The 16,107-nt window shown below is 32.8% G+C and overlaps 2 protein-coding genes across 2 annotated transcripts; both read left to right on the top strand.

The window, feature by feature from the left end:
• Nucleotides 1–378: 378 nt before the first annotated feature.
• LOC127104377 (uncharacterized) lies at nucleotides 379–1,008 on the top strand. Its single transcript, XM_051041563.1, has one exon. It carries the CDS (start codon nucleotides 379–381, stop codon nucleotides 1,006–1,008), a length of 630 nt encoding a protein of 209 aa, XP_050897520.1.
• Nucleotides 1,009–11,868: 10,860 nt separating this feature from the next.
• Nucleotides 11,869–15,660, top strand: LOC127106811 (transcription factor MYB83). The gene is made up of 2 exons (XM_051044107.1): nucleotides 11,869–12,208; nucleotides 14,691–15,660. Exons 1-2 carry the CDS (start codon nucleotides 11,895–11,897, stop codon nucleotides 15,403–15,405), a joined length of 1,029 nt encoding a protein of 342 aa, XP_050900064.1. The 5' UTR covers nucleotides 11,869–11,894; the 3' UTR covers nucleotides 15,406–15,660.
• Nucleotides 15,661–16,107: the final 447 nt, after the last annotated feature.

Genomic DNA, 16,107 nt, shown 5'->3' with positions numbered 1-16,107 from the left:
GGAAATATATTTCTGGAGCGTGATGAAATTTTTTGGAAATGCATTTCCGGTATCAGTCTGTGTTCATTCGATATCAGTCTGTGTTTATTTTTCTAGCTTTGTTTTCAGCAGTGGCGCTTATTTACTATTTTGTGGTAATTGTTTTTATTAGATATGGTGCACCCCGATATTTTCTCCTAACAAGTTATGTCTCTGAATATTCAAGGTGTTGTTGCGAAGACGGTAGATGTTGGTAACCAATTTGAAAATGAACAACAATTTGAATATCATGATCAAATGCTTCAATGGATTTGTATGAAGGCCTTTAAATAGGGATTTAGTGTGGTTATCGGAAGGTCTGATAATGGTTCAGATATAATATATGATTTTTTGACAATGATGTGCGAAAGAAGCGGGAAATATAGAAATCCACTTCAGAATTTTAAAAGTGACGACACCGGTTCAAGAAAATGTGAGTGTCCCTTTAAGGTCCGTGGTTACATGTTGGCAAACAAAAATTGGAGATTTAATGTCATGTGTGGTTTGCATAACCATGATTTGTGTAAAAAGTTAGCCGATCATTCAATTGCGTGTCGGCTCATGCCGGAAGAGAAGGAATGCGTTGTTGACATGACATTGAATTTGGTTCAACCGAAAAATATACTTGCAACAGTGAAATGGAAAAGACCCGAAAATATATCAAATATCAAGCAAGTGTATAATATTCGGTACCAAACTAACAAGGCACTTAGGGGGGATAAAACTGAAATGCAACAACTCTTGAAATTCTTGGATGATAAAAGTTACATGTCTAGGTACCGAACGTGCAAGGATGGCGTTCATGTTAGAGATATATTTCGGACTCATCCTAATTCTATAAAGTTGTTCAGGATGTTTCCTACGGTGCTCATACTTGATTCAATGTACAAGACCAACAAGTATAAACTTCCATTGTTGGAGATGGTTGGTGTTACCTCAACATTGAAGAATTGGTTGGGAAATAGTAAAGGCGATTTTTGTAGAGATTGAGACTCCATGAACCAAATGATTCAAAACCAGCATAATAAGATACATACATTATTTGGTCAGAGCATTACAGTTCTGGAAGACAGATTTAAAGATAATATTCTTTATTCTCAGTTGGTCGGCAACATATCTCGAACGAGTTTGAATTATATTTTTCACGAGGCTAAACGAGCTGATAATGTAGGCCCCGATAGCGCAAAGCGTGAATGCACAATTGTGAAAATATATGGTCTCTCATGTGCTTGTGTTATTGTAGAAAAGGTGAAACTTGGTAGCTCGATAAGATTGGATGAGGTTTGCACTCATTGGAAGAGGCTTATGTTTTATAATGATGGTGACATGAAAGACGGTAAATCAAATATCTATATTTTGACCGAATGGGAAGTGATACAAGATATATTTTTGAAAGCCGGTGACAACATGAAACTTCACATAAAAGAACAATTGAGGAAAATTGCTTATCCAGAAACCACCAACTTGAAACCACCCTTTCAACCAGTAAAAACAAAAGGTGCTTTATGATTTTTCAGCAAGTGTACCGATAATGTCAAAACAATAAAAAGATCGAATCCATAGGGACTGCCTTCAAGCAAGACAAAACGTGTGCAATGTATAGAAAACTAGTTAAAATGGGAGATTTTCGAGTTTCAGTGGGAAAATTAAATAAACGAGTAAACAATATCACGAGAGCGACCAGGTTGTATTCTAGAATCCCCTATTCCTCTATTGTTGATGTTTGATTCCTTGTATGAATGGTCTTATCACTATAACACCACAACAAATTAACAAAACCGTTATAACCGATCCCTCATGAAATAACTCACTAATCACTACTCAGAGCTTTCTATCCCTAGTCCGCCAGCGTAAGCAGGATTAAGCAATGCATATAACATAATTGTCTATGCCACTACATGGGGTTTCCTATTCCTATTCAACCAGCGTTAGCTCAACAATTGCCCTAAGTCCAACATATAGACTAATGGTTAATATTCCCTATGTGCCAAAAATCAGATTAAAAAAGTATCTGACATAAAAAACATTAAGAATAATAAGCAATTGGATGGTATTATAGATCAAAAGATTCATACAATAGTCAAATCAACATAGAATCCATCAATATAGAAAGAGGTTCATCATATTAAAACCTAACCTAGAGGAGATTAGCTACTCATAATACAATTAACAATTCCATAATTGATAAATAAAGATAACATGTGAAATCCCTTGAAGTAATGGCCTCTAATGGCTTCAAATGCTCTAAAAATCACCATTTGTGCTCTCAAAATCGTGCCTTGATCTCCCAATTTCGTAACCCTTGTGAAAGTGCAAAAAATCCCCTTTTAAATGCGTCAGAATGGACCAGAACACGTCAGAAAAGCCCATAAATAGTGCATATCATGCGCATAATACTTGCATCGCGGTGCAACCTTTATATCACTATCATGCGCGATGCAACCTTTATGTCACTATCGCACGCGATGCTGCGTAAGGTTGTGTGTGATTATTCCAGTGGTTGCATGCTTTTGCTCCCCTTTTCACTTAAACTTTCACTAACTCCATAATTTTCACACTTAACTATTTTTTCCTCATTCTTTGGTCATTCTTATTCATTTTAACTCAACTTTCACTTGTTTTTCTTCGATTCTTTAACTAATATATGTAATGACGAGCTATCATCAGTGCTCTAAAGAAGCTCAAGCCTACATCGAGTGACAACCCAATGGTGTTGTCTCCTTCATATTTTGAATATGTTGATAAAGTTTTTCCGGACTCACCAACTCCAAAATCTCTAAAAAGTGTTTCCAAAGGAACTCACATTAGCAAACCACCTCCTACGCCGCCTCCACCAAAAATTCAATTCTTTGTCGAGATGCCGACTTTTATGCACAAATACATCGAGTGGATTGTCAATGTTGAGGGGATGGTAATTATGGATATCGAGCTGTTTCAGATTTACTCAGTAAAGAAGAAGATAATCATACTCTTATTCGCCATCAATTTATCAAAGATTTAAGGACTCATAAAGAATCATACACACGGCTGTACGAAGATAAATAACCCTTTGATGAAGTTTATGAGCCTCTTGTTCCTTGCCTTAGTGGACCGACATCGGAGGAAAAATGGATGTACTTTCCTGAAATGAGTCACCTCATATCATGTGTGTATGATAGGGTGTATGTTGATCTTACACAATACAGTTTTTCAGAAATCTTTTTCCCATTGCGTACCTCCCCACCTCAAAATTAAAATGATCGTATTATGTGTATTGAGTGGATTTCAAAATCAAAGAGTTTTGTTCAAGTTTATTTGAAACTGAGATGCCTTATACCACTTACATCACTGAAATGGACGACTCACTCAACAACAACAACCGAGACTCGGCCGGACCATTTTATGGAAATAATGCAAAAGTTTCAGAAATTGAGCAACATTGAAAGAGAATCGAATACACAAAAGTCAAAGAGGGGTACCACCCATAGATTAAGCCGGTGGAAAATATTTCGATTTGTTTTAATTCCGTATTTATCCAGACAAATAAGTGTATGTAATTGCGTATCAATATTAATAAAGTGTAATTTATTCAATTTTGTCATATTATGTCTTAATACATTTTTTTATCTTTCTCATAACAACATTTGTTCATTTGTAAGAAAAATGTTCTATTTTCAAACCTATTCAGGAGAGGTTCCGAAGATGCATCTCCGAAACAAGATAATAGGGTGTGGAACCAGATATTTATCTCTGGAATCAACATGTCAGGTTTTGAATGGTCCACAATTTTCTACAACTTCTATAAATTAAGCTACCCTTGTTTCTTATTTCACTCAGACTGAAAATGTGTCAAATGTCACAAATAAAAATCAACTTCTATGTCGCAAATGTCTTATTCTCCAACACAACTCCCGGGCGAAACTTTAAGTTCATCGAGTACACATCTCTTATAGATATTAAATACGAAATCCATCATCTCCTACCTTACGGAGATAATCAAAGAATTGTGAAGCTCGAGTATCGTTCACCATCGATTGACAATGGAGAGAAGATTAAGTTCAACAAATTTGAGCTCAAGACGGATGCAAATGTAAGGGCTATGTGGAATACATTTTTTCATTTTGAGACAAAAGTTTTGCTCGAGTTGAAAGCGACGATTCCAAGATCGGTCGAAGATATTCTGAAGACGTTGAAGCGTCCGCCTAAATACTGAAGTGTAATGTTGTATTTTATGTTATAATCATCTATATAATGCTTATTTTATGTTATGAATGTTAATTTTATTTTGTCAAATTGCATGTTTTTGGTGTCTGCTTCTGGTACTGGTGTGCAAACGTTCCAGAAATGTATCTACGAAAATATCCCGAAAATGCATCTCCGAAATTAAGAAAACCTAACTTATAAGACGTCACTTAAAATGACCTACGCTGAGTGGGCATTAGGTGCGTCCGAAGATGCATCTACGAAAACTCAAAAATATTTTAGAATTTTCATGTGATGTCTATGAATTATATAGGGTGTATTAAGAAATCCACTTTTACTTTTTCAATTTTTCTTTGCTAGGTTCGTGAGAAAAGAATGTCAAACTCATATCCAAACATACACTAGGCGTCCAATGCGAACTTGGCTTGTTCATTAACTTTTCTAATCATCTTTTTCATTAGATGATTCAGACTCTTATTGATGACATTAAATGTGTTTTTACATTTCATTTAGTTGCTTTGCAATATCTTATCTTTTGGATTTCGGCCCTATTGTATAAAAAAAACTCAAAGTATACTAGAATATACACTTACCCTAATTTTCTACCGTTGCTTATGCAACAACTTTATGAACCGTTAAAATTAAATAGAATTTTTTTAATGACATTATAATTAAAGAACACGAACGAGATACAAGGAGGATCAATAGTACAATTAAAACAAAGGAGACAAAAACAAAAGCTATAGCTATGTAAAACACAAACCAAAGAATGAAACAAAGCAAACCAACTAACTTGAAAGAGTTGTGTTTGTTAGAAATATAACTAGAGTAAATCTCAATAATTGATATAAATAAAATAAAATAAATTATAATAAAAAAATTTGTTATTAACTTGTAATTTTTAGATAGAAAAATTGTTAACTCTTTCAAAAAAAATTTGAACGGAAAATAGAAAACTCTCTCCACCACAATTTTTGTACGGAAAAATTATAAATTCTCTTTAGACACACAACTACACAAATCCCTAATACACCCAAGAGATTAAAATTGTTGTAGTGAATAAAATCAAACTAACTCTCTATATTTATATTAATCTTCTACTCGTTTTTTCTTCACAGTACTCGATGTGGGACTTAGATGAGTATCCACTTTAACACAACATATCCTTCCTTCATTCAAAGTCTCACATCTTTTCACTTCATAGTCACCTTCATCCTCACAAGCTAAAAGATCCTCTACACAACTAACCATATTTGTAGAAGGAGCGCTTTTCAATTCTTATGTCTTCTTCTTTATGCTTCACACATCTTCTATAAATTATGGACATCTAAATTGCATGTGACCAAATCATTGACAATAATGACACTTGACATAACTCATATCTCTTGGTTGAAAACTCTACCATATTGATCACCATTGTTCTTTCTGTGTCCTCCTTTGGCTACTAGTATCTGATTTTCTTCGGGAGATTGATCAATACATGTCGTTTGTTGACTCTCCTTCAATGATTTCACTACTTCATCTAAATGTAATGTGCTATTCTCCGCTAACATTGATTGCACTAATGATTTGTAAAATTTGGGTAGTGAAGCCAACAAAAATAGCGTTTGCTCTTCATCTTTGATATCTTCCCCTGCATTCATGATTCTAGATACAAACTCATTAAATTTATTAATATGATCAAATACATTACCTTCATCTTCCATCTTTAATGATTATAAATTCATTTTCATCATCAACCGATTGGTTAATGTGGTTGATGCAAACTTGCTTTCTAACAAATCCCACAGTTTCTTTGGAGACGTTTCTTTCAACGCAGTCACTTTAATTTGTGGAGTAAGTGCCAAGCAAATTGTACTCACTGCCTTTTTTGTATTGAATTCCAATCTGAATCTTTTATCTCACTTGGTTTTTCCTTTTCCAAAGCACAATCAATACCTTGTTGGACCAAATAGTCTTGTATCATACATTTCCATAAGGGGAAATCCATTCTCCTATCAAACAATGGAATGTCCAACTTCAAAGTAGCCATAATATTGTTTAAGAAAATAAAACTCAAATCAAATAAGATGATAACAAACATGTGATTTCCTCCCTTGATCGGAACCTTTGCTCTGATGCTAGTTGTTGGGAATATAACTAGAGTAAATCTCCAATAATTGATACAAATAAAATAAAATTAACTCACAAACAAAAATTTAATACTAACTTGCAATTTTTGGACAAAAATATTGCAAACCCTCTTAACAACTATTTTTGATTGGCAAAAATAGAAAATCCTCTCAACAACTATTTTTGTACGGGGAAATTGTAAACCTTCTCTAGACATATAACTACCCAAATCCCCAACTCACCCAAAAGATATAATTGTTTTGGTTAATGAAATCAAACCAACTCTCTATATTTATAATAACATTTTACTCATTTTTTCTTCACATTACTCGATCTGGGACTTGGGTGAGTACCCACTTCAACACAATAGTGTTAAGGATTAAAAACAAGTAAATCAACTAGTAAACCACTTATACCATTGGGGATCACTAGGTGACATGTGGACCATGATTCTCTATGTTGATACTTGACGCATTTAGTGTAAATTAGGATTGTTTGATTTTTTTCTAAAAACAACAAATGAATTAAATAAGTGAATGCGGTAAAAAACCTGATTGTAGAGAATCAAAATTCCTCTTCTCCCTTAAGCTAGGGAAAACAAAAGACAAAATAAAAGAGAACCAGAATTCAAATTCAGCAGAAGGAACAATTAATACCAATAACGGACCTAACCACACTAAAAAAATTGACCCCCTCAACCCAACTACACTACCTACTATCGAACCAAATACAAAAAATGATCATCCTCCTATTATAAATGCGAACACAAATAACCACAAATTATCTAAATCATTTCCACAATTTTTTTGGGGACCTATATCTACCAAATGTTGAAGGCTCGTAATTGTTAAAATACAAGAGACTAAGAGATATTTGAATAAACCGTGTGTTTTGAAAAGTACTACGGAGACTATATTATATATATAAAGATTAGAACTAATTACATAATATAGTCGATGTGTAACTATTCTATATTCAAATATTCTCAACACTATATAGTTAAACGCACAAAGCGTGCCACATATATAATTAGTTTCAGGACTTCAAAGGGATTTTGTAAACACATCTACCAATTGGTCATTAGAGTTGATAAAGCTTATGACGATATCGTCTGATTCAATCTTCTCTCTGACAAAATGACAAACTATCTCAATATGTTTGGTCCTCTCATGGAAGACTGAATTTGAAGCAATGTGCAATGCAACTTGATTATTACAAACAAGTGTAATTGGCATTGCTTCTTCAATTTGAATTTCTTTGAGCGACTGTTTTAACCAAATGAGTTCACTTGTTGCCATTGCCATGGCCCTATACTCTGCCTCGACACCTGATCTTGCGACTATATTTAGTTTCTTACTTTTCCAGGATATAAGGTTTCTTCCAACAAGTACATAATACCCAGAGGTGGATCGTCAATCAATGCGCGAACCTTCCCAAACAACATCAGAGTATGTCCTCTATCTTCATCATGAGGTTTTTTCCTGGAGCACATTTGATGTATCTAAGAATCTGGAACAACAACATCCATGTATTATTGGCAAGGAGAATTTAAGAATCGACTTGCCACAGTAACTGCAAAAGAAATGTTTGGGCGAGTGACTGTGAGATGATTCAATTTTCCAACCAATCTCCTATACCTTCCCGAGTCAGATAGAGGCTCCCACTGATTAGTTAGGAGTTTGACACTTAGATCCGTAGGAGTATCAACTGGTTAAGAGTTCAACAAACATGTTTCTTCCAAAATATCCATAGCATATTTCTGCTGAGAAATCACCAAACCATCTTTAGATTGAACTACCTCAATACCCAAAATTTAAAGGAGTTTACCAAGGTCTTTTGTATGAAATTGATTCAAGAGATATTGTTTCAACATGAGTATTCCCTGATAATCACTACCAGTTATGACAATATCATCTACATACACAATAAGGTGAATACACCCTTGGACTGAGTGATGATAAAACATGGGATGATTAGCTTCACTATGGACCATACCAAATTGTTGTACTACGGTGCTGAATCTTTCAAATCAAGCTCTCAAAGATTGCTTAAGACCATAAAGAGACTTGTGTAGCCTACAAACCATACTCGGTGACTCCCCCTGAGCAACAAACCCAAGTGGTTGCTCCATATATACTTCCTCTTCATGATCACCATGTAAAAATGAATTTTTGATGTCAAGTTGATGAAGAGGCCAATGTCGAATGGCTGCAATGGCGAGAAGAAGTCGAACTGATGCCATATTTCCCACATGCGAGAAAGTATCACTATAATCCAACCCAAAAATCTGAGTGTGTCCCTTGGCTACCAAATGAGCTTTGAATCAATCAATCTTACCATTTGGACCAACCTTCATTCTATAAAGCCAACGATAACCTACCAAAGATTTCCCAGGGGGAAGAGGAACCAGTTCCCAAGTACCATTGCTTTAAAGAGCACACATCTCATCTATCATTTCTTGCCTTAATTCAGGGTGAGAGAACACTTCACCTGAAGTTTTAAGAACAGAAACACAAGACAAACAAGACAAGCAAGTATGATGCAAAGGGGAAACATTGTGATAACATTAATCAATATAATGTGGAGAAGGATTTCATTTTTGATATATACCTTTTCGAAGGGAAATCAGAAGATCAAACTCAGGTTGTAGGATCGGATCCGGTGATGGGGGGGGGGGGGGGACTTTGAATGGGGGATTTTATTGTTAAGGACAAACTAGGGCATGCGATTTATAAGGTAACACGATGTTAGCACAACATCCCCCAAAACGAAAGTGGAGCATTACCATGGAGAAGTAAGGTTCGAGTGGTTTCTACGAGATGTCGATTTTTGCATTCGGCTACCCAATTTTGCTGAGGTATGTGAGAGAAAGATGTTTGATGGAGAATACCATTCTGTGACATAAAATTTTGAAATTGTTGGGATAAATATTCACGGGCATTGTCACTTCTTAAGGTATGTATAGACACATCGATATGAGTTCTTATTTCTCGATAAAGTTGTTCAAAAACAGAAAATAATTCATATATATTCTTCGTTAAAAATAACCACTTGCAACATGAAAAATCATCAATAAAGATAAAAAAATACCTAAACTCAAAAGTAGAGACAATACGTGAGGGACCCCAAAAATCGGTTTGAACTAAAGCAAAAGGGGACGAAGCTCGTTTTGATTGGGAAATTGACTACGAGTGTGTTTCTCTAAATGATACGGCTCACAATGTAAATTAGATACCTTTGATAAAGTTGGCTCCAACTTCTATAGTTTGGAAAGACTGAGATGACCTAACTGAGCATGGATAGTGAGTGAGAATTTTTGGCTAAGCATGTCTGAGATGACACTGAGAGGTAATAAAGGCCTCGAGACTCATATTTTACGCCCATCGTCCGTCCCGAACTCCAATTATGCAGGGTAACATATTATTGTTAGTGAAGGCGACACTACAATCAAGATAATGAGTTAAACGACTGACTGAAAATAAACTAAATGGAGAATTAGGTACATAAAGGACAAAAATAACAGAGAGAAGGTATAATTTGAACAATACCAATCTCTTCGGACCAGGTTTGAGAACCATTGGCAGAAAATATAGTAGGTAAAAAATCAGACGTATAGAGGAAAGAGAAAAGATTTTTATCACCGGTAACATGATCAGACACACTAGAATCAATGACTAAAGGTCCAAGATAAGATGATTGAGAGAGAAAAATAGATGAATTACTAGTGTGTGCTACCGAAGCAGTAGAATCCGAGTTTTGATAGGAAATCATCGTAGATTGGCGTAAAGTTCTAAGGAGTAGCCATGAGTATATGAAGAGAGAAAATATCACTCGAACCGGGTGAAAAAGGCTTTGTTTGAAGTGGGTCGCAGTTTTTCGCAAGTGGAAAATAAAATTCGAGGCCGAATCTGAAACAGTTGCACAATGGCGATTGGGGCGGAGGAAAAATTGTCAGGATCGCCTATCGGACGTGTTATCACGTGAGGTTCAGGTGGTGGTGCTTAAGGCCCACGCACAGACACAGAGGTGGCGCGTGTGGGCGCATGCGTAAGTTTCTGCTGGTGAAAAAACGGGGAATAGCCGGATCAGAGGAGACGCTTCTGTCGATAAGGTTTGTTTATTGCTAGGTCATCGAGAACAGTAGCGACGACGGCGACAGTGCGCCGGTGACCGAAGAATTTTAAAAACTGATGCTGGAATGAGTCACAACAGTGTATGGAAGGCAAACCAAAATTATGACATGATTTGTGAAAAAAAATCACTAGAAGACAGTGGGTCAACCAGATAAAGAACGAATGATTGTCTCTCAGTAAGCTCTGGATAGTATGTTGAAATACAAGAGACTAAGAGACATTTGAATAAACCATATGTTTTGAAAAACACTACAAATAATATATTATATATAAAGATATTACATCTAATTACATGATATAATCGTGTAAGACTATTCTATATTCAAATATTTTTAACAATATATATTTACAAATATCAAAATAATATATATTTACAAATATCAAGATGAAGTCATTACACAATTTTGAAATAAGCCACTCAATCCAATGCCAAATCAATAACATAGAATTGCATTTTAAACTTATCATTGATCACTAAAAGTAGACCATGTGCACCCTATCCTTGGGCCTCACCACTAAAAGTAGACCATGTACACCATATCCTTTGGCCCGACCATCATATACCCTAGGATGTAGGAACCAATAAAATTTATAAAGCCAATACAAATAATGCATAGTTAATATTCTTCAACCTTGATTTCTTTTGATGAATGAAAGTAACACATCTATGCACACAAATTGACTAATAGTCAAAGAATAACCGGTTAAGGCATTGTATCTTACAAGATGTAGTGTGTGTAGTACATATGGACAAGAGAGAAAGACTAGCAAACCTCCAAATCTCTTCTTTTGTCACCTTTCCACATATGATCCAAATTAGAGGCGTATATAATATATATATCTTCTATTCATACATATATACATTTTGAGTCTATTTTACTTCTTCATGCAATGAAACTTAAGCAAGTGTATCTTATGCACATAATAAATCAACAAAATAATAACTGTTATACACACGCATATAACTATCATTAAGTATGTGCCGTCTTAACTTTACTAATTATCAATATATCTTCAATTACACGTGTGTATGGATCATTATGTGAAGTGGAAGCAAATAACTTGCCTTCATTATAAAACAAAGGAGTATAGTATATATATATATATATATATATATAGATATTTTCTGTATATATATATTTATGTATATATATGATGATAATTACCTTGTGAGTGAAGAAAAAAGGGCATGGAGTCAAAGACAAGAAGACACATATATCTTAATATTTCTCAATGTCTCTCTCCAAACCGTTTTCTTTTTCAACTAGACTCATTGATCAACCAACCAACTCCTCTTTCTCTTTCTCTCATCACTACTCTTCCCTAATTTGTAAGCAAACCCCACAACCATCACCATCATCATTATCATCATCATTCCCACCCTATGAAGCTTCTTTCTTTATTATATATATACATATATAACTTTCTCTCTCTATAAATCCTTCTCTTATGATCTCTACATCAAGAGGAGAAGGAGATAGAATGAGGAAACCAGAAGCTGCATCATCTGGTAAAAACAGCACAAACAATAAGCTTAGAAAAGGGTTGTGGTCACCAGAGGAAGATGAGAAACTTATGAACTACATGTTGAACAGTGGACAAGGTTGTTGGAGTGATGTTGCTAGAAATGCTGGATTGCAAAGATGTGGAAAAAGTTGTAGGCTAAGATGGATTAACTACTTGAGACCTGATCTTAAACGTGGTGCATTTTCACAACAAGAAGAAGAACTTATCATCCATTTGCATTCTCTTCTTGGAAACAGGTTAGTTTATTAACTTTTTTCTAACTCTTTATTTTATTTTATGTTATTACCAAGTTTCTTTTCCATATATGCATTATTATTAACATTTTCATGATTATTTTTTTGAAATTTTGTATGATCTTTGAGTACTTGCTCCACCATGTATTTCCAAGTATTTAGCATATATATCAGACATGTCTAATATCCGTAGTTTTCATCTTTATCTGATAAAGTGAAAGTGTTATAGTACTAATAATATGAATGATTAGTGTTTGAAAATAAATATATTTTTTTGTGTCTTATTCAACACCATATAACTAGAGTCTCAACTCTTTTATTTTTATTGATGAATAAGATTTGTTTTTTTTTTCTCTCTATATATATTCATCTTTTTTCTGTGTCCATCACTATTGGATTTGGTCCAAATATAAACTATGGTTAATCCGAATACTCATGATATCATGATAGAAATAAAATTTAATATAATCAATCTCTATAAAATTGACTTTTTATCTTTAATCAATATGAGAAGTAGGAATGGAACTAAAAAATTTGAGTAATGGAGGCAATATTTACATATGAATTTATAATTATTTAAAATTTTCTTAATTTTAAATAAAAAATAAAACAAGTGTTTGAAATAATTTATTAATTAGAATACTATAGTTTGTATTTAAAAATAGTAAATAAATATATAAAATTTAGATGCAAAATATTATAGATGTATCCTTTACAAAAATAAACTAGGTAAAAGAAAAATAAAATAGAAAAATATATATTATTAAACATATGTTTTATTTAAAAACAAAGAAACTAGGTTAAGATTTAGGGGATTTTATTATATTGTTTTATCATATTGATATTAGAAACACATGTATAAATTAGGAAGAGAAATTAAAATGAAGTGGGGCACATGCCTACACTTTCTGCAACGTAGCTCCGTCCCTGATGAGAGGTTAATTTTTTTTTAATACACCCGATCTCAACCATCAGTATTTAATATGAATATAAATAGTAGATAGTTTAAATTATTTAATATGCGGGATTTGGATTTGTCTCTAAGCTATCTTTGTTTGATATTCAAAAAAATGAAAAAAAATAATTTTAGTTAAGAATAGGTTGATGGTAAAATAATTTATGTAAAATTGAATTGAATAATAAATTTTAATTGACAATCAATTCTAAAGGCAAATTAAAAGCTTTAAATTGTACCTTTAATATAGAAATAAAATGAATTATACTCGACAACATTTAAATATGTTTAAATAAAATTTACATTTTTAAATTAATTTTCTTCTCCTCCAAAAATAATACCAAATATATTATATTAAAAAATAAAGTGGAATAAAAAAACATATATTCTGATATTTATAATAATTTAAAAATATTTCTAAATTAATGCTATCAATTCTCCACTAGAACACCAAATTTCTTTTTAGTGAATATAAAAAATCCAAATTCAAACCCCATTAATAACTTAAAAAAAAGATAAAAAGTAAAATTTTCTGTTATTACTATGTGCCCATCCTAAATTTTCTATGTAAAATTTTAGTTAATAAAAATTTAATTGATATTTATCCAACAATTTATGATATATAATATATTCACACTATTTTTCCTTTAAGAGTTGAAATAATTTTTTTACTTTTTAAAATTATCTTACTCACTCATACAGATAAATTTTATAATCAAAATTTAATACAAGTAGTTGATATGTATGAATGTTCTATAAAAGAGAAGTATTAGAAAAACTCTATTTTCAATATTTTTTCTAACATTTATATGCTTATTTGATAAATCTCATTTGAATCTCACCACTTTATATATATGACTTATTTTTCAAATTAAAATTCATATAAATTTCATCTAATGAAAAAATTCAATAAGTTAATTTTTTTTTGAAAAGAGAGTTATTTTTCAAAAAATTATGCTAAAAAGTCCAAGACATAATTTAAAGAAGTCATACAATTTTCTAAAAGGATTTGTTTTAATTCTTTAGGTGTAAAAATTGAAGTCTTCCCCAATTAGTCTAAGATAACACATCTAATTCAAAGTTTAAAAAAAATACATGCACAACAACAACATGCATAAAATATAATAACAATATTATTAATATATGTATACTAAGACACCTCCTTGTAGAAGACAAAAGTACAATGAAAACAACATATAGACACTGATTCGTCTTTATTTGTACTTCGAGTTGAAGACACTCCATAAACACTACATGAATTCTTCAAATAAAAATATATAAAATAATTAACTTCCATGCAAAGCATGCATTCTTTTTTAGTTATAAAAAATTGACACAAATCAATAAATATATTTACATTCATAAACACTCAACTCAATTAACTTCCTTGTTTAACTCGCTGAAGCCAATATTGTTAGGTTTTACGTAATCAGCATGTTTCGAAGTTCGAAGGATATTAATTTTGTGCTATATATATTCATATTTATGAACTATTAAGCAAACATATTAAATCATGCTTCGGTTTTAAAGATGGTCTCAAATAGCGGCGCGCTTACCAGGAAGAACAGACAACGAAATCAAGAACTTCTGGAATTCGACGATAAAGAAAAGACTCAAGAACATGTCGTCGAACACTTCGCCAAACCCTAGCGACGAATCCTCGTACGACCCTAGCAAAGATCATAATAACATGGGAGGTTTCATATCATCTTCAACACAAGATCAACATATTGATAATAATCATTTCATGCCTATGTTCAATACTTCATCACCACCATCAATGCAAAACACAGTTTTCAATACCATCATCTCAGCTTCTTCTGGCGGTGGATTCTTCAATAACAACACTACAGGATCATACTTGTCACAGAATAATCATGACAGCAAAAGTACTTTTTATTTGGAAAAAGTGTTTGGGAGTGTAAATATTAATGGTGATGATGAAATGGGAATTTACAATGTTCCTCCTCTAGAGAGTGTTAACAGTACTATCAGTTATGATGAGCATAGTATAAAAATGGAGAAGAACATTGCATTCAAAGGAGAAGATACATATAACAATAGTAGCTATAACTTTGATGACATTAACAACATGGTTAATGTTAGCAAAAGAAGTGATAATCAAAATAGAGGTGAAGATGAGGTGGAGAATTTGTTTCATGGAGATTTATCTGTGGGAGATTGGGACTTGGAGGATTTGATGAAAGATGTTTCATCTTTTCCATTTCTTGATTTTTCAAACTGATATTTTCAGGATTCAACAAAGTGTTTTTTCAATTTTTACACTGCAGGGTTATATTTGTATTTTTGCTGTTATACAGTATATAGGGGAGCAAATTTTACTGATTAACAAGGTATAGCGTTGAAATAAAAGCCAATCAATGTATATTTGAATTGATGATATTGTAATTATTCTTTGCAAATTTGTCAAATTGAGGTCAATTTGTATCCCATATATGATATATATCAAAGTTCGAATCTGGTGACAGCGTCTAAACTAGTCATATCGATTTCGAACAATTTTTTATCTTGAATTTTTAAAGCACTTAAGTATTATTTTTCTTATAAAAATAAACGACAAATAATTAGGGTTGGTAAACGGGGATCTCCGTCTCGCTTAGACTTGTCCTGCAAAACCTTAAGAAAAAAAAAAGGGTTGAAGGAGATAGGTATTATATACGCACGAGCTCGAAACTTTGGTATGCCTTGAAAAAAATGAGTACAGGACAAGGTGCCCGACGACATTGCATTTATTTAGTCTAAAAGATGTATAAATTTATGTTAATGTCTACACTCTTAAATGTCCGAAAAAAAACATGATAAGATAATCAAACATATTAGATAATACAGATCTAAAATCTTAAAAAAAATGCAAACAAAACGAATGTGTTCAACGAATTGAATCCGTTTTGCTACCTCTAAAAACTACTATGATATGGAATGAGGT

Source organism: Lathyrus oleraceus, chromosome 7 (assembly GCF_024323335.1).
Source record: "Lathyrus oleraceus cultivar Zhongwan6 chromosome 7, CAAS_Psat_ZW6_1.0, whole genome shotgun sequence".
Classification (NCBI taxonomy): Eukaryota; Viridiplantae; Streptophyta; class Magnoliopsida; order Fabales; family Fabaceae; genus Lathyrus; species Lathyrus oleraceus.
Note: the sequence above shows the minus strand (reverse complement) of the source record. Positions and strands in the feature narration are given on the sequence as shown.

Excerpts from the sequence above, each read along its gene's own strand:
- LOC127104377 (XM_051041563.1), top strand. The coding sequence starts at position 379 with ATGTGCGAAAGAAGCGGGAAATATAGAAATCCACTTCAGAATTTTAAA.
- LOC127106811 (XM_051044107.1), top strand. The coding sequence starts at position 11,895 with ATGATCTCTACATCAAGAGGAGAAGGAGATAGAATGAGGAAACCAGAA. Across the intron at positions 12,209-14,690 it reads CATTCTCTTCTTGGAAACAG|ATGGTCTCAAATAGCGGCGC; the intron begins GTTAGTTTATTA and ends TCGGTTTTAAAG.